The sequence below is a fragment of the Chiloscyllium plagiosum genome, chromosome 6, assembly GCF_004010195.1.
Source record: "Chiloscyllium plagiosum isolate BGI_BamShark_2017 chromosome 6, ASM401019v2, whole genome shotgun sequence".
NCBI classification, from domain to species: Eukaryota; Metazoa; Chordata; class Chondrichthyes; order Orectolobiformes; family Hemiscylliidae; genus Chiloscyllium; species Chiloscyllium plagiosum.
The window spans coordinates 57,982,942-58,006,271 of record NC_057715.1 but is presented as its reverse complement, the minus strand read 5'-3'; the positions used below and the strand labels follow the sequence as shown (position 1 = coordinate 58,006,271).

General features: G+C 39.1%; 1 protein-coding gene across 15 annotated transcripts in view; it reads right to left on the bottom strand.

The window, feature by feature from the left end:
- dlg2 (discs, large homolog 2 (Drosophila)) overlaps positions 1–23,330 on the bottom strand; it is a 968,837-nt gene that overhangs the window by 21,340 nt on the left and 924,167 nt on the right. For all 15 annotated transcript variants that reach the window (XM_043691613.1, XM_043691618.1, XM_043691619.1 and 12 more), the window contains 2 exons: positions 7,974–8,146; positions 3,337–3,446 (listed from right to left, as the gene is read on the bottom strand). In XM_043691613.1, coding sequence (XP_043547548.1) covers positions 3,337–3,446; positions 7,974–8,146 — 283 coding nt within the window. The remainder of the gene's footprint in view (positions 1–3,336; positions 3,447–7,973; positions 8,147–23,330) is intronic.

Here is a 23,330-nt window from a genome sequence, read left to right as displayed (position 1 = left end):
CAAAGATTGTATGAAACTCAAAGAAAAAAATATGATTTTTGCAAAGATAGATGGCAGATCAGAAGAATGGACAGAGTATTTTTTAAAAATTCAAAGAGTTACCAGAAAATTAATAAGGATGGAAAAATTAGAGTACAAGAGAAATTTAGGCAAAAATATAAAAACAGATAGCAAAAAATTTCTTTAGATATTTAATAAAGAACTAACAAAATAAGCATTGGTCCTACAGTAAATGAATCTGGTAATGGAAGATAAAGAAATGGCAGATGAATTAAACAGATATTTTGCATTGGTCTTCACTAAAAAGGATACAAGTAGCATCCCAGAAATAGCTGTAAATCAGGAACTGAAAGGGAGGGAGGAACTCAAGAAAATTACCAATACCAGGGTAGTAGTACTGAGTGAATTGTTGGGACCGCAAATTACTAACTCCTCAGATCTTGATCCATTTCATCCTAGAGTCAAATTCATCTTCTGACTCACAGAAGGTTAGTATGTAGGTACAGCAAGTAGTCAGAAAACTGATAAGAATGTAAGGAGGTTATGTTTTGGTAATACACGACATTGGTAAGACTGTGTCTGGAGTACTGTGTACAGTACTGGTCATACACTTAAAGATACATCAATACTTTGGATGCAGTTCAGTGAAGATTTATTAGACTAATATCTGGAATGGCCTGAGAAGGAAAGGCTAGACAGGCCAGGTCTTTATCCTATTGAGTTTAGAAAAGTCAGAGGAGACTTAAACATATAAAATTCTGAGGGGACTTGACCAGGTGAATGTTAAAATGATATTTCCTATTGTGGGAGAATCTAGAACTAAGGGTCAGGTCTAGAGTTTAAAAATAAGGGGTCCCTCACTGAAGAAAGAAATGAGAAAATATTTTTTCTCTCAGAGAGTTAAGAAGCTTTGGAATTCCTGTTCTCAAAAAACAGTGGCAGATATATACTTGATGACCAAGAGGATGAAAGATTATTAAGGGATAATCAGGAATGTAATGTTAAGGTAAAAATCAGGTCAGCCATGATATTATTGAATGGCGGAGCAGACGCGAGTGGCCGAGTAGCCTGCTTTTGTACCTTGTGTATATTCAAATGCTTATAGTATCAGTTGCTTATTAGGCAATAACTAGTTGGTGTTGTTTTTAGTCTGTTGGTTCCAGTAAAAGTCATAATACTCAAAATTGTGTTGTACCATTCCTTTTAGTTAATAATTGGGAATTCAAATTTCTTTTTCAAAGTTATTGGTTTCTACTGCAATAGTAACAACTGACTGATTCCTGACTGGGACAGAGTTTGTATCATATGAAAGCTGAGTGTTTTTTTCAGATATCACTTAGCCCAAATAATTTCCTGGATTGATTTCAAACACCTAAAAGGCCAGAGGGGAATTTTTTCCCTTACATTCCTAGGTATTTTCTCTGTAACGTTGCTCTCTGTAGGATTACATAACGATGGGGATGGCTGGGAAGCATTTCATCATGATGATTCAGCAGTCATGGCATGATGTAGGTTTGATGAACCAGCCTGTCTCTTCCTGTCATCAAATCTCTAGGTTCATTAAGAAATTGTTTAAAGTCCAACTGATCTTTTGATTTTTTATCAGATTCAAAAGATAGCATTCTGATATTGTAGGACTACAGACATTTAAAATTAGTTGCATTGAAAGCTACAAAAAGAATTCTGAATTCTGGGTAGTAAACAATAGCTTAAATGGTAATTCAAGAGGAAGTAGAATACTTTTGCATATTGTGAGAAAGACTAATTAAATAAAAGATGCAGGCAGGCAGCATCGTATAAGTGTGCTAACAGGAACCCTGATTGCCTTATTACTAAAGTAAATGATACATATTATCCATGGTCACTTGCCACTACCAACCACCATGAAGCTTTCAGCAAAGAGAAGATGTCAAGTGGAATGAACGTCTGCAAACTGACAGAGCCTTGCTTCCAAGCATCATTAGCAGCCTGAAGCCAATTACATAGACACAGGGAGGTGCAAGCTGTTGCCACAGTATGTGCCGTCTGGCCCATTTTATATCCAACAGAATTTGCTAATCGTACTTTTTGATGTGAAGTGACATTTTAATTATTTATTATCAAATACTATTAATTTTCTGTATTTAACTTTTGTGAAATGATGTTCCAATAGTATACTGCTCAAATTTAAAACTAATGTGCCAATAATTTTCAACCAGTGTAAAGAACACTTACTGCAGGGCTGTGCAATGGCGTGGAAGCACCCTGCAGTTTATTTAATTACTGATTCCCAAACAACGTTGCTGTTGATTCTGCTGTGGGGAACATACCACAGCAAACAGGCTTTACTTGCAGACAGAGGTTGAAGCTTGTTTTGTTCTGGAACTCTATGATTTCTTATTGGGAAACTAAAGTCCAAAATTAAAGGGCATGGAAGGTGGTAATCAGGATCTAATATCTATCAAACTCAATATTAAACCCTGAAGGCTGAAGGGTCCCCAGTGGAAGGTAAGATGCAAGGATCAGCACAAGCTAGAAAAAATCTCATCTTCTGCTTGCAGACCCTGCAGCCTTCAGGACTCAATATTGAGTTCAATAATTTAAGAGTCTGATCTCCTCCTTCTATGTTGTTTATCCATCCCTACACCCAGCCCCTGTTGTGTCATGGCTGTTTTCAGCACAGCCAACCTATTTTCACCTACTTCTGGTCCCCATTACCAGCTTTGTTCCTTCCCTGGCTTTCTATCATCCATCCTTTTGTCTGCCTAACTATTTTTCTCTCTCTCTTCAGACTCAGTCTCCATCTATTTGCCTGCTCTTCACCCTGCTCTTACCCCCAGTCATCACTATAAATACCACTTTTTCCTCGCTACTATCAGTTCTGGACTGGAAATGTTAACTTTGATTTCCCGCCACAGAATTTGTGGAACTCACTGCCCCAGAATGCAGCGGAGACAGAATCAATCTACAAATTCAAGAAAGAAATAGATAAGTTTCTGATGAAAAATGGGATAAAGGGCCGCAGTCAGAAAAATGAAGTTGAGAATAGGATAAGATCAGCCATGATCATGTTAAATGGCAGAGCAGGCTTGAAAAGCTGAATTGCCTACTCCCACTGCTTTGTTTCTATGCTGATAGACTTGCTGAATTTCTTCAGCAACTTCTGTTTTTGTTTCAGATTTCCAGAATCCACAATTCTTTGTTCTAATGATTTGAGATATTTCTGAGAAACATAATAAAGCCTAGTTCAATTGCAAATGTTTTCATTGAGATTTGAACCACTAACAGGAGAGGCATTAAATTTAACTATCTGTTTGTACTAAACATTGAGTATCAATGAATGAATGAAGTACTTACAGCAATGACTCCACAGACATGGGTTTGATAAAAATAGCAATGGGATAAAGTTGAGCAATTTGTAACCGTTTTATAGCATTTCCTGAAACATCGAGTATGCAATGCTTGCCCTAAAGGAAATCAAAAAACATTCTCATACTTAGCACAGCAAAATCTTCTCTATTGACGAGAAGTGGTGAGAAATGATTAGCATGCACAATAATTCGCATTCAAGTTTTTAAAAATGATTTTAAGAATCCTTTATAATTTATTTCTAGTAGCTGTTTGATGCTTTTAATTGTGAAGATACTATCACCTTAAGAGGTGTATTTTATCCTTGAAGGATGGTTTTAAGACAGAGGTAGTGAACTATCTATTTAAATTCAATAAACTGCTTGTGAGGCCATTTTTATAAAGTTGGAACAATTGAAGCAGCTTGAATGGGTGGGGCCAAGAGCCCATGGAGCCAGGAATTTTAGTTTTACATTTTAGTTGCAGGGGTCTTGAAGTTGAGTTTTGAAGCTGCAGTACATCTCCCCTGCACTCTCTCTCTCTCTCTTGATGTTTGTCCTTCTGGACTGGAGAACTGCAAGTGAGACAATCTATTTTACTGAATTTAAGTTTGCCAAAGTTTATGGGATGTTATTATGTTGGAACAGCTACTGTTTAGTACTTAAATATTTTATTATTCTGTTAACTTTTCTAATAGAGCTGTTATTCCAATTTCTTTTTTCTTTTGTTATATTTTACTTTCTGTATATAAACAAAGTGTATTTTATTCAAGACTGATGGTTTGACCAATCAAAATGCGTCTGGGATGCAATGTCTGGCCCTTGACTTTCAAATAAGAAAAAGGTTAGTGTCTAGGTTATCTTCTTAATGTATTTTGAAGGGGTTTGATCTGGTCCATAACATAATTCAAAGACCACTGCTATTTGGAATATAGATTTTACTACTGAAACAACAGCAGCATACACTGTTATAAAAGTGTAAGTGGGACATCAGCTTTTAGTAACTGCACATGCTCAATCAATCATGGAATTAAGGAAGATGCAGTAAAGTTTACAAGCCAAATGTGTTATGACACTCACTATTATTTTTAGCCTCAAGGCCTCACTGGCAGAGTATGGCATTCCCACAGACATCTGGGAATCACTGGCCCAAGACCATCCAAAATGGAGGAGAAGCATCCAGGAAGGCATCAAGCACCTCGAGACTTGCCATTGGGACAAAATGGAAGTGAGGCAAAAACAGCCAAAGGAGCTCACTGCCACACCAATGCCCCCCCACTATCCTTTTCCAAGGCTACCACCTGCCCAAATGTAACAAAGCCTGTGGTAGCTGCATTGGCCTATACAGCCACATAAGGACTCACCCTGAGAGTGGAAGAGAATCATCCTCGTCTGTGAGGGATCGCCTCTGATTATTTCTAGCACAATTTTCAAGTCACCCTTTATATCTAGTATAGCTATCAGAAAAGCTTGGAGATTTTCCATTCCTGTGTAAGTTAACTCTTAAAGCTATGATCCATTTGCTAAATAATCTTTCTGACAGACTGAAAATTAACTTTTAAAAATGTAACTTCTCATTCCATCAAATTTAGATTTCTGTTTGATTTTTTTAAAAGCTTAACTTTTTCATTATCTCTTATATGTTTCCTTCAATGCAGTATTTGTTATTTCTCTTCATTTTGATTCTGAACCTGAATTGAAACTAAATTAAATTCTCTAGTTGTGACTTCATGGTTCAGAGTCTGTGCTGCTCATTAATGATCCTTTAATTTGGCGGAATAAAGAGATAAACGTGTTGTCCTGTCTAAGTAGGGCACACATCTCTTCCAGAAGGAGATGCACTGGAATAACTCTCTAATTACAGTAGGTCCAAGTGCAAAATCAATGCATTGGCATTAACTTCTCACAGAGTAAAATATAGTGCAATGGCATTGTTGCTGAATCACAACTATATGTGCAGCACAGAGAAAATAAATCACTGTAAATTACCATGGGTGGCATGGTGGCTCAGTGGTTAGCACTGCTGCCTCACAGCACCAGGGATCTGGGTTCGATTCCCCTGTCTGCTGACTGTCTGTGTGGAGTTTGCACATGCTCCCCATGTCTGCGTGGGTTTCCTCTCACACTCCAAAGATGTGCAGGTCAGGTGAATTGGCCATGCTAAATTGCTCATACTGTTAGGTGCATTAGTCATGGGTAAATATAGAGTAAAGGAATGGGTCTGGGTGGGTTACTCTTCGGAGGGTTGATATGGACTTGTTGGGTCAAAGGTCCTGTTTCCATACTGTAGGGAATCTAATCTTCCAGTCAAGTTTCATCACACCTTTAACAACTATGTGAATTGTGATTTCTGCTATAGTGACTTATTCTGAACAATAATTGGAATTTCAGCAAAAACTAAATGTCAGCTCTAAAGCTGTGTGAGAAATGTAATTTTCATCAATTTCCTAACTCTCTCTCTCTCTCATACATAAATGTAAACAAGTTACTTTGGAAATGACTGGCCCATTTGGCATAATGAAGGCAACCTAAGGTGTCACAGTGTTTTAATCACTTACTGTAAAAAAAGCTGAATTGTTATTCTTGTGCATTTTGCTAAATTATTAAGCTAATTGTTACGTAAACCTGCTGATTTAATGTTTAACTTTAAATTGTGTTGAATTAAGTATCTTTTACATCTATATTAGCATGCATTGTTATTAATGCTGTAATTATTTATTCATTCAAAATGGATTTAAGTAACAATCAGGTAAATAAACTTTTACTGTGTCAAACTTGCAAAAAGTATCAATATTTGAATTTTAAAAGGTCTACTTTATCAGGTTTGGATTACAAATATTTTAATAATTTGTAAAAAAAAACGTTGTTTAGAATGTTTTAAGAATGATAGCAAAATTTTCCTCAATAATTATTTATTAACCTGATTTGTTCATTACATTGTCAGATGTTGGGCCAGGATACTATGATTGTACTGTTTCGGCATGCATATTACATAACATTCACTGTTCAAAATCAGTGATTTGTATAAATGACACAAATAAATGTATTTGAATATTGCTGAGAAAAGACATCATATCATAGCTTTTTGTCTTGTACTTACCAGGACAGTTCGTAAGAATACCAGTTCAAGGGGAAATAAACTGGCCGAGGAGAGGGTTGATTGGCAAATGAAACAGTCAAACGAGCTCTCTTTCCTCAAAGTCCTCTCTGAGGAAACAACCAGGAGATATTCTACTACTGTTACTGAAAATTTGCCTTTACAGGTTAGTAAATAAATTGAAATTCCTGCTGTTCCATGTACTGTAAGACTGGTCTTTATTATGAACCAATAGGGCCTCAGCTATGAGTTCACGCAGCAAACTTGATACTGAACTCGGACAAAGCAAAGCTATGTTGCAATCTAATGGCACTGCATCAGATCATTTTGTGCGTATCATGCAAACTCATGAGGCCCTGAGGTGGACACTGTTGATGGAAAAAGTACTCAGTCTACCTCAGATTATCCTGGATGGGTGAGATATATTAAAAGTTTGAGCAACAGGTGAAGTGAGAGATTTCAGGCTGCTACTCTGCAGTAGCAACATGAGTGGTGTTCACCACTAACAAGGTGCTGGTGTCAAGCCAAAATTATGTTTTACCTATTACACAAATGTATAATGTGGTATATGAAATTCAATGCTTGTATGATGCCAGGTTTAAAGCCAGTACATCCCAAAGACTGGCAGATTGTATTAATCAGCATGCCTTTTTGGCTTTTGCAGCAAGCAAAGTACTTATTGTAACAACCAGCCTGTGTTTGCAAACATGCAACATAATGTCTAACATAATTGCTGGATAATCCTGAAGAATTATGCTGACAACCAATTTAGTATTGTCAACTGGGCTCAGTGAGGTGCACTTGTAAGTACTGGAAGCTATTAATATTAATACACAACGTCCTGTTTTGCAACAAAATAGGTGACAACCACTCACTGGTTCATCTCTTAGGGCAATCCCTGACCAATCATATACAACTTGTCTGGTTTGAAATTTAAATGAAGTTTGGTGGTTAGCTGTCAATCATCATTAATTGAGTTCTGAAGAAGACTCATAGTGGAGTCAAAACCTTAACTCTGTTCTCTCACCATAGGTGCTACCAAACTTGCTGAATTTCTGGCTGGTGCTTTCTGTTTTTATTTCAGATATCCAGCATCTGCAATGCTTTTCTTTTATCATTACCCGGTGCATTCTCCATAGCAGCACCACAAAGAATCAGAATCCAATTGCCAACTAATTAGCACTTTATCTCATGCAGTGCAAATGTTGGTTTTTTCACCTTGAATTGGTATTCTTGCAAATTGCCCTGATGAGTATAAGATAAAAAATTATGACAAGAGTGTCTATTTTCAGTAATACTCAAATTCTGTACTACAAATTGTCTATTGATGACTATATCCATTCTGCTTCTAGAAAATCCTGTGAATAAGATTAGAAGAAACTCTGCATCCAAAGCAAGGCACATTTGACCTGGGAGCACTTGATGATAATAATACTGCAAAGAAAACTAATTTTTATTCTAGCATCGTAACTAGCAATCCAACATTAGCCCAAATTATTTTTGACGACCTCAGAATTTTGGTAAAGCAACAAAAAAATGTAAGAACATACCCGTTCTGCTACATATTTTACAGATTGGACACTAGTTCCATATAGATTATCATTGTATTGTCCTGCTTCAATAAATTTGTGCTCCTGGATGTCCTTCTCCATTTGATCTCTACAGGTAACAAAGTGATAGTCTCGTCCATCCATTTCATAATCGCGTTTTGGTCTTGTAGTATCTTTTTAAAAGAGTGTAAAGAATCTAAGTTAGTACTTTACAGTAGCAAGTAATTACTTGAAAACTTAACAGTATAAGCACCAATATCGACAGCTATATTTTTGTCCAGTACAAAAAAAATTAAACAAAATGTCTACAGCATTGTGTAAAACAGTATTTTGGTCTATGCTTTACTGTATTTAAAATCCACTTTAAATATGTAAATACTGTGTTCTATATTCTCAGCAATTCAAAACTACCATCAGAACAATTTTTTTTAGACAACCTGAGTAAAGTTATATTATACCAAAATTTAAAAATAGCTTTTTAGGTCGCATAAAAAGCATTACAAAACACAGCAGTTTTGTTTTAATGTGCACAAGGGTGGTTATTTCCTGGCATGCATTGATTAGCAGTAAATTACACCTTAGAAAATGTTAATCTATTTAATGAAACAGTATTTATGTACAATAGAACTCTGTTAATGGGAACACCTCCTGGTTAAGCAATATGATTCCTTCATCCGGATACTTCTATTAAACAATCACCATGAAAGGATGTTCACTAAATGTTAGGCTAAGATGAATCCCAATTCTGTATGATCTAAAGCCATTTTGCCATCTCTAAAACCAGCCAGTGATTACTGGCAGTGAAATCCATTTAAATAACACCTTAAAACCAGATTTTTAGGTATTGCTACCTATTTTCTAGTCAAAAGGCCAGATGAATGCAACACAGATGAAATAACCCACATGATGATCTTCTTTCCTAAAAGTGCAATTTGCATCTTTTCCACCAGTGAAGCTGAGAATAACATCCTATGATGAATAAAAGGGTTGAGAACAAATTGCATAAAAATAGCACAGTTTACTAGCTGCTTACTGCAGAATCTTAAACAAATTTTGGCCACCAACTGATTACATTTGCTGAACAGTCTGCTGTAAAATTAAGTTCATGTAGCAACAACCTTCATCTAGGTTCTTATTGAAATTCTGTATTCTGCAAACATAAAACATGTTTGGACATTAAGTTTCTGATTGTAGCCAGGATAGACAGGATCTCCACTGTGGTGGAAATACCCAAAGAAATCCAAATACCAAGTGCTTTTCCTGGCAGGGTTGGGAGGGGTGGGATGGCTCTAGATCTTGCATAGATCTAGATCCAAATAGCTGGTTCCACTGAAATGGGATGTTGGAGTCTGTGATGTCTGGAACCTGAATTGTGGAGATTACATAAGGATATCTGTTCTAACTACATTTATTTTGGCTGACCAGGTTATCAGCTTGGAGAAGTAAGGCAGCCTGCAGATATGGTCCTGGAAACCTGGCAGTGGCGGTTAGGGACCCTTTGGGTGGAGACACTGGTATCTTTGGGAGGTGGGGTCAGGGATCTTTTGGGAAGAGAATCAAGGGATCTTTGAGACTATGAACTCTGGAGAAGATTGTGCATAACTGGCATAAAACTTTTGAAACTGTCAAGACCTGTCAACATTTAATGATTTCTCAAGAATTGTTAACAAGTGTCAAGGAGTGTTGACTTGTCAGGAAGTGCATACATGTGTCAAAATGAATATTTATGAATGAAAGTGCAGTCAGCTATATCGAAATTTAACTTATAGAATGTATTTTCTCTCCAATAGTGTTTGGTAGTTGTGGATATTTTTACTCATGCAGTGTATGTCGGCATCACTGGTTAGGCCAGTATTTATTGCTCATCTGTAATTACCCTTGAAAAGCTAGTGGTGATCTGCCACGTTGAACCGTTGAAGTCCATGAGGTGAGGGAACATGTACAGTGTTGTTGGGGAGGAAACTCCAGAATTTTGACCCAGTGATAGTGAAGGAAAGATGATATAGTTCCGTGTCAACGTAATTGTGACTAGGAGGGGAATTTGCAGGTTCCTATTTGTCTATTGCCCTGCCTTCTGGATGGTAAAGGTGGAAGGCTTAGAAGGTGTTAAGGAACCTTTAAGTTGTTGCATTGCAACCAGCTCCTACTGCTGCCATTGCGTGTCAGTAGTGGACAGAGTGAATGTTTAAAGTGTTTGATGAGTATCAAACAAGCCAGCTACTTTGCCTTTTATGGTGTTAAGCTTTTTCTTTTGCTGGAGCTGAACTCACTGATATACTCAATGAATTGATTCAGTCGGTGAAAGGGTGGTAGCTCAACATAGGAACTAAGTTGACTTGGATATGAAGGGCTATGGGGGATAGTTAAGAGAGCATAGGATTGTCTTGGTGGGGAATGAGAACCTAGTTGCATGAAGGAGAGTGAGGGGTACGTGAGCAGTGAAAGCTAGTGAAATGTTTCATTTTTTTCACCTTTTGGAGATCTAAGTTACATTTTGTTGTTCCTAGGACACATTTGGTAGAGGTAACATGTCCCCTGGTGCAGGTAACATAACCTTTGGGGTTATGAAAAAGCATGATTGCGTGAAAAAATATGCACAAATTTATTGGAAGTGACAAAGTTATCAAGAAACTGTTAAAACAATGCTTGGCCATATAAAACCATTAAAGGATTTGTGCTGTATGATTGTTAACCAAAACTATCATTTTCATAACAGGACATTGATCAGTTGGCAAGGTTACGACATGGGGTGTAGGGGATATCAGCAGAAGGGATGCTTTCTATTTTAATCATCATTTTTCACTTTTGAGTACACTGTTGGAGACACCATATCTTTTCCACCTAATCTACTTCAACAATATTTTAGGCTCCTTCTGCCTTGCCTGGCCCGACTCCCAATCAATTCACCATCATGGGCTGAAAATCCAAAGCATAGGCATTTATTTTTAAAAGCTCAGATCTGTGAAACCAGGATTTCTCTTGATCTCTGCATCCTAACCTGGGAATGAAAATTGAGGCATAAGTGTCAAGAGTTATTTACAGCTGGGAGGGGCAAAAGGTAAAAAGGAACTTGACAATGCTTCCTGATTACTCCTTTTCAGCTATCAGATGACTTTTCAAATTGCATACACGGCGTCACTGTTATTTACTTTCTCAGTCATATGTTAACATTATGACAAATAGAAAACAAGAGCTGATTGAAGTGATATCTTATTATTGTGACTGGAGAGTTTGAGTTATAAGGAGAGTCTGGATAAGCTAGAACTTTTCGCATTGGAGGTTGAGGGGTGACCTTATAGAAATCATGAGGGGTAGGGAGAGGTAAACAGCAAAGGGATTTTCCTCAGAGTTTGGGAGCTCAAAACGAGACAGCATATTTTAAAGGTGAGAGGAGATAGATTTCAATGGGACCTGATGGCCAACTTTTTCACACAGGAGGCGGTTTGTATGTGGAATGGACTGCCAGAGAAAGTGGTGGATGCAGGTACAGTTATAACATTTAAAAGACATTTGGACAGGTACATGAATAGAAAAGGTTTAGAGAGAGTAGGGCTAAATGCAGGCAAATGTGACTAGTTTCGTTTGGGAAGTTTGATCAGCAAGGACAAGTTGGACCAAAGGGTCTGTTTCCGTGCTGTATGACTCTCCAACTCCAAGCTCCAAATTCAATTAAGTACTTCAATACTTTAAAGAATATTCATTGGTAGAAGTAGGGTAATGGGGATTGGGAGAAACTGACTACTTTGTATACACAAATGTAATTCTGTTCCATAATGAATTACTCTTTCTCACATTTTTCCAGTTTTCTATGATATATGTAACCATGGTCTTACCTTAAGAGTTCAATAACATTATATAGGAGATTGAAGGAATACATCGATGTCAGATTAATTCACAATACCTTTAAATTAGGTTTCACAGCAATAAAATCTATTTTATAAAATACACAGTGCAGCTACATGACAATTTGTACAGCAATTAGAATATGTTATACTATTTGCTACAACATGACAATGATTACTAAATTTGAGAACCTGTGTCAATGTTAATGATATTGTGAGATTGGATAGTGACAGACACACAAAAATAGCACATGTATGACTACATTATCAATTACATTGCTGGTCAACTTTCCAAATGTGCTTCAAACAGTATAAAAATTAATATAATTTATACAGTTTAAAAATATAATAACCACTGAATTAAACACAAGAAAGTAAATTTAATCCCTATGTTTAATCATTTCCATGGTAATTCTCGTTGCCCTTAGAGTTAATGTAGCCTGATATGTTATATCAAATATTTTCTGAGGAAAGCTTCTTGCTTTCACTTTCTCCACAGAAACTCTCTCAAAATTACTGGGATCGATAAACTGGCACCTTCAAACTGTTAGCCATATGTACCCAATGGAAATGTGTTGGTTTTGGTTTTCCCAACTTTTAAGACATGTCACTGGCAATCCTATAATAGTAAGGACACTGTGGCACAAAGATGTAGAATCTACCAGCTGGATAGCTGCTGGGGTAGCTGGTTGTGCAGCAGTATTTACTGACAAGCATTTGTAGTTGTTGCCAAGAATGCCAGTTCAGGCACTGAAAAAGATAAAGTTTTTTTCCTATTCATTCATGGGATGTGGGCACCACTGGTTGGATCAGCAGTTATTGTAAATCCCTATTTACCCTTGAGAAAGTGACGGTGAACTTCGTTCTTGAAACCATTGCAATATTTAGATCCACATAGGTAAACCCGTAATGGCTTTAGGGAAGAATTCCAGGTTTTTTGACCCAATGCATGTATTTATAGAATATCCTTAACAATCTTTGAGCAGTTAAAGTGCATTAAAGCCAAAGAATTTCTTTTGCAACTCGACATCTGATTTGTGCACAACATTGCAAACAATGGTCAATAATAATGAGGGAATCAGTTTTAATGATGTTGGCTGAGGAATAAAGATTGTGAATGGAGTAGCTCAGTAGCTCCCGAGTAGCAGTAATGAACCTAGTCTGAAATCAATTCAATTGAGCATTGCAACATGTAGCAATTGATTGTTAAATGGATTCCTGAGTTTTGGTCATGATTTGGAAATGCCGGTGTTGGAGTGGGCTGTACAAAGTTAAAAATCACACAACACCAGGTTATAGTCAACAGGTTTAATTGGAAGCACTAGCCTTCGGAGCGCTGCTCCTTCGTTAGGTGGTTGTGAGTTTTGGTTGCTGTTTTGACAATAATTCAAACTTAGCCAATTAATTTAGGCTATGCCTAGGATACTAAAACCCAAATGAGTTTGAATTTATTGTATTGACAACATCGAACCAATGAGAGGGAACAATGATGGAGGTATAAAAAAAGTGGGCATTTTGAAAACTTGTCAGAGCAAATGTCGTACAGCCAGAGAGCAAAGGCCACCCAAAGAAATAAGTGCCTTGCTCTCAAAGAAATTGCAGAAGGCACTAAAAATCGAAAGGTATCTTTTCCTGTAAAAATACTCGCAGCAACGAGAAAGACGACGACCCAGGGAGAAGATAGCAGAATTGGAGGTCTGCAAAGAAGACAGCATAAGACACTGTGTGGATTTGAGATTAAGTTAATGTAATGTTTAATAATTATATTATTGGAAAAGCACTTTAATAGAATTATGTTCAGTAAAGGGATAGAGATTAGTTAGGGGAAAGAGTGTTGGGTTTGTTAATAGTTTTGTTTAGTGTTCACTATTAGAATTAGGAAAATAAATTGTTAGTTTTCTTTAAATAGCGGAAATTAGGATTTCTCTTCCACTCACACTTCTGGCAGATTACAAGGCGAGGTAAGCTTTTCAAAGTGTTTGGTTTTAATTAGCCGAAGGTTTTGACTTCCGCATCTTAACAATTGAAAGAGATGTCTCTGATGGCAACAAATACTGAGGTAGAGCAATTCATATTTTTTAAACATGAAGTGGAAATCATGTGAAATGTTTCAATGCTGAACCAGACAGCAACTAAATTCTGGAATACTGATGAACTATTGGTAGCAAACCTAAATCTATGGCTTGACTGTTAAGGTAGGGGTGGGGTGGGGACGAAGAAAGAGAGAGTGATGGATTTCCTCCTCCATTCATCGTCTACTTATGGGATAATAATTGGAACAGCATCATTAACTTGAGATAGTCTACTGGGTTTTCAGATAGGTTAAGTTATTCTGTATTCTGTGCTCTTTTGTTTGTGTTTCATTTGGTAGTCTGTAAATAAATTCTGTTTTGTTTAAAACCGAGGGGGTTTTGACCAACTGCATAACATAATAGATGACCAACAGCTTCAGCAACAGAACTATCCATAGAAATTGTGATGTGCATTGAGGTTGTTACTGCTGCATTTTTACACATAAAAAAACTGGACACTGTCTTAAATATTTGCAAAACATGCCAACAAATAAATATATTCATACTTCAAAGTCAATACAAATAATGACAGAAATATTTGCAAACAAAGCATTCATCAAGACAAATTCATCCTGATGAATTAAAAACTGTCAAGTATCTACTGTTTTTAACTTTAACCAGATGGAAAAGAAAGCAGCAAAAGCTAGCAGTTCCCACATTGCATGTTGGATCTCAATGACATCATCAGGACCCGAATGAATTTTTAACTGTTGGTGTGAACTGAGACTGCTGTCAAATGACATCAGGCCAAGGAACTGATGTCAGAACAATGCCCCTCTGGCCTCACTGAAAGCTTGAGCATTTTCTACACCTAAAGCCTTCCCTTTCCCAAACGTGAGTGCTGAGTAAGTGTTATGGACCAGGTCAGACTTCCTCAAAACATTTCAAACCCTAACCTTTAAGCAGGTGTCATGTGGATATTCCAGGAGTTATGCGGTTGGTCAAAACCCCTCGGTTTTAAACAAAACAGGATTTATTTACAGACTACCGAATGAAACACAAACAAAAGAGAACAGAATATAGAATAAGTTAACCTATCTGAAAACCCAACAGACTATCCCAAGTTAATGATACTGTTCCACATTTCTGCAACAATCCCCATAAACACGCCTTGGCAAAAAAGGTAAAATCAAACACACGGTCTTACAGGAGACAGAGAAATTTAGCATGGAACACCTTCTTCCATGTAGCTATTTCTTTGACCAATAGTGTCAAAAAACTGACTGCTTGCTAAAACCAAGCCAAACCAGAGAAAAGCTGAGTTGGGTGAACTGGCCACTCCCCTTTCATTGTACAAGCGTTTTCTTCAAACTTGCAAGTGTTTTTTCAGAGGCAGTATCTGTTAGCTATAATCAAATTGGCCCTAAAACCCATCCAAGCTAGACATCCCAGAACCTGTATCTTTACGATTGCTCTGAAAAAAAAACAAGGACAATATAACTTTGTTAAAGAAAAAGCATTGTCACATAAGGCAGTTACTTAAGCTGAATTTTTCAACCTTCTAATGCTGATGAATCCTGTGATTTTCCACGTTAACATCCCACCTATTTCAGACAATTATTTGGTGAGATTTAAATTAGGCTGCTTGGCTTAGACCACAGACAAATGAGGGAGCTGGATGATCATTTGTTGGGTGATTTGACATGGTGAGAAAGAATCATCAGAACAAGCTCTAATGCTCATGGTGTATTAAAAAAAAGACTTGACAAAACTGAGGAAACACCCTAGGGATAGTCACTCAAAGTTATTAATCAGCAAAATGAGGATAAAGGAACCTAATGAAAAATGAGACCAACTGTGGACTATTTGCTCAAAGAACTGTAACCCTTGAACAGTGGGATACATGTTAAATATAAAAGGTGAACGTCACACTGAACATCTTGATCAGAATCAAGATTAGAGTGTTGCTGGAAAAGCACAGCAGATCAGGCAGTATCCGAAGAGCAGGAAAATCGACGTTTTGGGCATGAGGAATGAGGCTGGGAGCCTCGGAGGTGGAGAGATAAATGGGAGGGAGTGGGGCTGGGGGGAAGAAAGCGGAGAGTGCAATAGGTGGATGGAGGTGGGGATGAGGGTGATAGGATAGAGAGGAGGATGGAGCAAAAAGGTGGGAAGGAAGATTGACAAATGGGACAGGCCATGAGGATGGTGCTGAGCTGGAAGGTTGGAACTGGGGTAAAGTGGGGAGAGGGGAAATGAGGAAACTGAGGAAGTCCACATTGATGCCATGGGGTTGAAGGGTCGCCAGGCAAAAGATGAGGTGTTCTTCCTCCAGGCGTCGCTTGGTAAAGGAGTGGCGATGGAGGAGGCCCAGGAGCTGCATGTCCTTGGTGGAGTGGGAGGGGGAGTTGAAATGTTCAGCCACGCAGTGGTAGGGTTGATTGTTGCGGGGGTCCCAGAGATGTTCTCTGAAGGACTCTGCGAGTTGGCGTCCCGTCTCCCCAATGTAAAGGAGACCGCATAGGAAGTGGCGGATACAATAAATGACACGTTCGGAAGGGCAGGGGAAACTTTGGTGGTTGTGGAAGACTCCTTTGGGGCCTTGGACGGAGGTGAAGGGCAAGGTGTGGCTGCAGGTTTTGCAATTCCTGCAGTGGCAGGGGATAGTGCCAGAAGGGGAGGGTGGATTGTTCCCAATTCCTCCGCCGCATCTGCTCCCAGGAGGAACCAGTTCCACCACAGAACACACCAGATGGCCTCCTTCTTTAAAGACAGCAATTTCCCCTCCAATGTGGTTGATGATGCCCTCCAACGCATCTCATCCATGTTCCGACCTCTGCCCTCGAATCCCACCCCTCCAACCGCAACAAGGACAAGGTCCTCACCTTCCACACCACCAACCTCCGCATACATCATATCATCCTCCACCATTCACCCCCACCTCCCTCCACCTATTGCACTGTCAGCTACCTTCCCCCAGCCCCAGCCCCCTCCCACTTATCTCTCCACCCCCGAGACTCCCATTCGTGATGAAGGGCTTTTGCCCGAAACATCAATTTTCCTGCTCCTCAGATGCTGCCTGGCCTGCTGTGCTTTTCCAGCACCACTTTAATCTTGACCCTTGGCTACTCACCCTATCCATGTCCCTCATGATTGTATAAGCTTCTGTAAAGTCACCCTCAGCCTCTGACACTCGAGGGGAAAATAGCCCCAGCCTATTCAGCCTCTCCCTTTAGCTCAAATCCTCCAACACTGGCTACATCCTTGTAAATCATTTCTGAACACTTTCAAGTTTCATAACATCTTTCTTAGAGCAGGGTGACCATAACTGAACGCAGTATTCCAAATGTGGCCTAACAAATGTCCTGTACAGCTGAAACATGATCTTCCATCTCCTATACTCAATGCACTGACCAATAAAGGCAAGCATACCAAACATCTTCTTCAGTACCCTGTCTACCTGCGACTCTGCCTTCACGCCAAGGTCTCTTTATTTAGCAACACTCCCCAAGTGTTCTTACCATTAAGTGTAGAAGTCCTGCACTGATTTGCCTTTCCAAAATGCAGTACCTCACATTTATCTAAATTAAAATCCATCTGCTACTCCTGGGCCCCTTTGCCCATCTGATCAAGGTCTCATTGTACTCTGGGGCAATCTTCTTTGCTGTCGACTATACTACCAATTTTGGTGTCATCTGCAAACTTGCTAACCATACCTCCTATATTCACATCCAAACCATTTAAATAAATGATGAGGTGCAGTAGACCCAACACCAATTCTTGACAGGCCTCCAGTCTGAAAATCAGCTCTTCACCACCACCCTCTGTCTCCTACCTTCAAGCTAGTTCTGCATCCAAATGGCTAGTTCTCTATTCCATGTGATCTAACCTTGCTAACCAGTCTATCATGTGGAACCTTGTTGAATGTCTTACTGAAGTCCATATAGATCACGTTCACTGCTCTGCCTTCATCAATCTTCTTCATCACTTCTTCAAAAAACTCATTCAAATTAGTGAGACATGATTTCCCATGAACAAAGCCATGTTGACTATCCCTAATCAGTCATTGCCTTTCCAACAGGAGCGGGGACAGCCAGTGGACTGGAGGTCTGAGCAGAGTGGGGTTGGCCAGCGAGCTGGAGGCTCGATTGGAACAGGGATGGCCAGTGGCCTGGAGGCCTGAGTGGAATAGGGACTGCCAGTGGGCTGGACCCTCGAACAGAGTGAGTCAGTTGTTGGACTGGGGACTGGTGTGAAGCGGTCAGTGGCATGTAAGCACGGTCAGGTCACGTGTGGAAGCCTCCGCACCGATCTCCTGAAAGTCCTTTACAGAAGGATTGTAATGCCTATTTTTTTAACTTTATTTTTCATTTTTCTAACTTACACTTCCGTACTTGAGTACATGTGACAATAAAGGATATTCTAATTCTACTCTACTCTTATTTACCTCACAACTCAAACTGGACCAGCTAAACTCATGAGTGTGTACACTTCAACACTGTGCTCCACTACCAAGGTGAAAGCCAGCAAGGAATTTGACACTGCTATCAGCAGAATCCCTAAGCCTAGAACATCATTATCCACTGGGAAATTTTAACACAACCGTGAGCATAAATCTAGAAGCATGGCTCTCCTGCCTCATACATTCATGGCCTGGGAAAGATAAATCCAATAGGTCAGAGACTGTTTGAGTTATGCTGCTACAATGAGCTTTGTGTAACAAATATCGCCCTCAGATAGGCCAGAGATGTCAGAGAGTTATCCAAGATCAGGCCATTGATACCAGCTGGATCTGATCATCACGAGACCTGACACTTTTAACATGATTCTCAGCTACCACAGCACTGACTGCCATGTAGGTTACTCCTTGGGGTGCACTGGGGTTAGGATACACTATTTGAAGCTTTTTCATTCAAATCAGCACTACTGTTCTCTGATCAATGTCAGCCACATTATGTACTAAGATTAAAACTAACAGTTCTGTGACTTTATTGAATGGATTCTTTGGCATTCCCACAGTGTAGAAACAAAATGGAAAGTACTTTGAGACATCATTTACAATACTACACTTTAGGCACATAGGAACAAGATTGGTTCAAACATTTAATGAAGCCAAATTGCCAGTACAGTAGTTTATACTGCCTACTGGGGTTAATTGATTAATTAAAGGATTCAGTAAATATAAAGATAGACCAGGTAGTAGTGGGTGTGGATGATCTGTGTGACCGAGTCTTTGATAAATTCTATCCACAAAAAAATGCTTTGAATTCTATTTACCAACTGGCTTAGATCTGGTTGCTTAAGGCAAACATTAGAAATAAAGAGTTCTACTTCAGATGAAAGTTGTAAATTTGAGCTACTTTTGAGCAAAATGGCTAAAACCAAGTCTTCTAAGAAAGTTTTCAATGAAGGAGTGCCTTATGAACAATGAAAAATTGAAGTAGGGACACTGGCATGGGTTATGTCCATACTGTAGGAAAAACAAAGTTGGCTTTGGCACTTCCTGCCAAAAACAGGATCAGGTGTATGGAATTTTCAGAACTGGAGCTTCAAGAGTTTTACACTGAGCAAGACTTGGATAATCTATTAAAATGTGTGCTTAAAACATAGATGCAATGAACTGTTAAATGCGTATGAAGCATGGTCAGACTTGGTAAATTTAGAAAGCAAAATGGTTATTCTATGAGCATTCATGACAGAATTTAATAAGCTACTATAAGGTGAAGAAATTCTATGAGGAAATTCCAAACTCAGGGCTTCCTTTCAATTATTTGACTGTGCTGAAGTGCCAAATGTGGATAGACTCTTATTAAAACCAGAGAACTGTTGCCATGCAGAAACAGGTCATTCGACCCAACAAGTCCTCATCGACTCTCTGAAGAGTATCCCACCTACACCCATCCCCTTACCCTATAACCCTGCATTTCCTATGGCTAATGCATCAAACCTACACATCTCTGGATACTACAGGTAATTTAGCATGGACACTCTACCTAACTTGTACAAGTTTGGATTGGGGGAGGAAATTGCAGCATCTGGCAGAAACCCATGCAGGCAGACACAGGGAGAATGAGTAAACTCAACACAGATAGTTGCCTGAGGTTGGAATTGAACCCAGGTCCTTGTGCACTGTGAGGCAGCAGTGCTAACCACTGAACCACCATGCTGCCCCAAAAGTTAGATTTTTAAAGTCAGAAGCGCAGTAGCTGCTGAAACACTGGCACTATTGGAGGCAACAGATATGGGAGTGTATTTAGAGTCAGTCAAAGTTTTTACAGCACAGAAAGTGCCCCACTCTCCACTCCCACCCAATCATGTCCACTGTTCATCAAATATCTAGCCATTCTAATCCCTTTTTCCAATGCTTAGTCTGTTTGCTGTGGCATTTCAGGTGCTCATGTAAATGGCTCTTTAATGTCTTGAAAGTTCCTGCCACTGCCCTCCTTTTTAGGCACTGAGTTCCAAATACCCATAACCTGCAAGGTGAATAATGTCTTCCTCAAATCCCCTCCAAACCTCCAGCTCATTGCCTTAAAACTGTAACCGCTGCTTATTGATTCATCTACTAACTGTAAAATTTGTTCCTTACCTACCTTGTCTCTGCCCATCAGAACTTTGTACACTTCAATCAGCACCCCTGTTAGCAAACTCAGCCTATTTAGTCTCTCTTCATAACTGAATCACTCCAGCCCAGGTGACATCCTGATGAATCTCTTCTGCACCCTCTCTAGCATAATCACATCCTGATGACCAGAACAGCACAAAACACTGCAGCTGTGGCCTAACTAACCTTATGTACAGCTTCATAATAACCTCTTTGGTCTTGTATTCCATGCCATTGATCAATAGCAGTAAGCTTGTCCGATATCTTGAAGAAATCCTATACAACGGGCAATCTGAGAAAAAAAACCCTACAAACTGTTACATTATAATCTTTCTTATTGGTACAATGTACTGTACATCCACATGAAAATTGGTCAGGATTTGGAGATGCCAGTATTAGACTGGGGTGTACAAAGTTAAAAATCACACAACGCTAGGTTATAGTCCAACAGGTTTAATTGGAAGCACTAGCTTTCGGAGCACTGCTCCCTCATCAGATGATTGTGGAGGACACAATTGTAAGACACAGAATTACTTTTGCTATAAATTCTGTGTCTTACAATTGTGTACTCCACAACCACCTGGTGAAGGAGCAGTGCTCTGAAAGCTAGTGCTTCCAATTAAACCTGTTGGACTATAGCCTGATGTTGTGTGACTTTAACTATGAAAATTGGTAGTCTACAGGATGATATTGATAGATTGGCTGAATAATGGCAAATAAAATTTAATCCCGAAAAGTATAACGTGATGTCCTTTGGGAGCATTCACAAGGTAGGAGAGTACATGTTGAATGATAGGATCCTAGGAAGTACAGAAGATCAGCGGAACCTTGCTGTTTATGTCCATTAATTCTTGAAGGCAACAGGATGGGTAGATAAGATGGCTAAGAAGGCATATGTTTTTATTCATCAATGAATTGACTACAAGAGTATACAGCAGGAGCAATGTGTGCGGTTTGCACATCACATTATGGGAAAGTTGGGACTGAACAAGAGAGAACAGGGGGAATTAACTAGAGGTTGCCTGGGCTGGAATGATTTAGTAATGAAGAGAGATTAGAAAGGCTGGATTATTTCCTTTAAAGAAAGAAGGCAACACTGAACATGTTGTGATCATGGTGATTTTACACTGGGCCCCAAATTTTGTGACTAAGAGAAGGTGAAGTCAGAATTGGCGACAAAAAAGACAGAATGTGAACCAGTACCTAAAAACCGAGTGATCTCGTGAAATAGAAGAACAACATGCAAAGGACTTGCATTGATTAATTAAAACTTTATTGTAAGCAGAACTTGAGTAGTTATTAATAGCTCTTAATAGCTATGGCAGAGTTTAGTTGTAATCCCAAATGACTTAGGGAATTTGAAATCAATAGTTTTAAAAATAGTAATTAACATTCTACAAATAAGTATGAGACCATTGCTGATGTACAAAAAATCCAAACACTTGTCCTTTAGGGAAGGACATCTGCCCATCTTCACGTGGCCTGCACAACATATCCACAGCAAAGTGTTTGCCTCTCAATTACCCTCCTAAATGGCCGAGCAAGCTACAAGGGCAGCTAGGGCTGGGCAAGAAAGGTTGGTCAGCCAGAGGCACCCACATCCTATACCTGAGTTTAAAAAAAAACATTTGGATGGGACACTGGATCAGTGCTGGGACCAGTGTCCTGGCCAATCATGTCGGTTGGTTTATGGACAGGGTTCAGGTGAAAGGAGCTTTCCAAATCCAAAGAAAGAAGGTGAAGCATTGGAATACCGTGGGAATGTGGCTGAAGACATTCAGAAAGGAACAGCAAGGGACAGACTTTAACGAAAACTGTACATCAGGGAATAGGAAAGGACATTGTGGGAAAAAATAAATAATGTCTTTTTTTTTGGAATGGACAAAGTCTCATCAATGAGGTAGATGAATTTGTGGCACAGAGATAAAAGAGATTTAAAGACCAGGGAGACGTGGTTACAGGGTGAACAAAAGGTGGAACATAAATATTCAATGATTCACAATCTTGTGGAAACTCAGGCAAAATGGGCAACGCTAACAATTATGGATCATAAAGGCATTACATTAAAAGCACTGGGCCGCAGATCATGAAGTAGTGTCAGTCTGAATGAAAATTCTGGCTACTACTTACCAAGGACACAAGCATCAGAACAGTTTTAGCCACCTGACAGCATTTCATTGTTCATCACTGCATTACACAGGAACACATTGGAATTTGCTAACAAAGGTATTGTGAAAATTTAGGGAAACTTCAATATTCGCATAATCTGGGACAATCACACTGACAAGAGTGATATTGGAAGGGGAGTACGGAGTACTTTTTTCAGTGTTTCTTGGAATAGCACATTGTGTAACTGGCTAGGGACAGAACTACCTCAGAGCGACCATTGTGTGATGAAACTTAATGAATGAGTAATGTCACCTGGAGAGATCCTCCGGGATATTGTGATAAAGTGCAGTTTAAAGAAATATAAAGTTTTAAAGTGAATCACAGGAAGGACAAGTAACAATGAGAAACAAAAATAGTCAATTGCATAAGTTTGACAGGAGAAGTGACCAACGTAAACAGGCTAAACAGATTGAAGCATGTGACTATAAATGAACAGTGGAAAACATTTGAAGGAACAGTATAAAACACTCAAGAAAATGACATTCCATTGAAACATCAAAACCTCAACAAGAAACTCACACCTGTCCCTCACTCAGGACAAAATGAATCATCTTAGTTTATGAGGCTGACAAGATCAGCAAAAGGCAAAAGAAAAATGGATGTTATCTACCTAGACTTCCAAAAGGCCTTTGATAAGGTGCCACACGGGAGGCTGCTGAGCAAGGTGAGGGCCCATGGTGTTCGAGGTGAGCTACTGGTATGGATAGAGGATTGGCTGTCTGACAGAAGG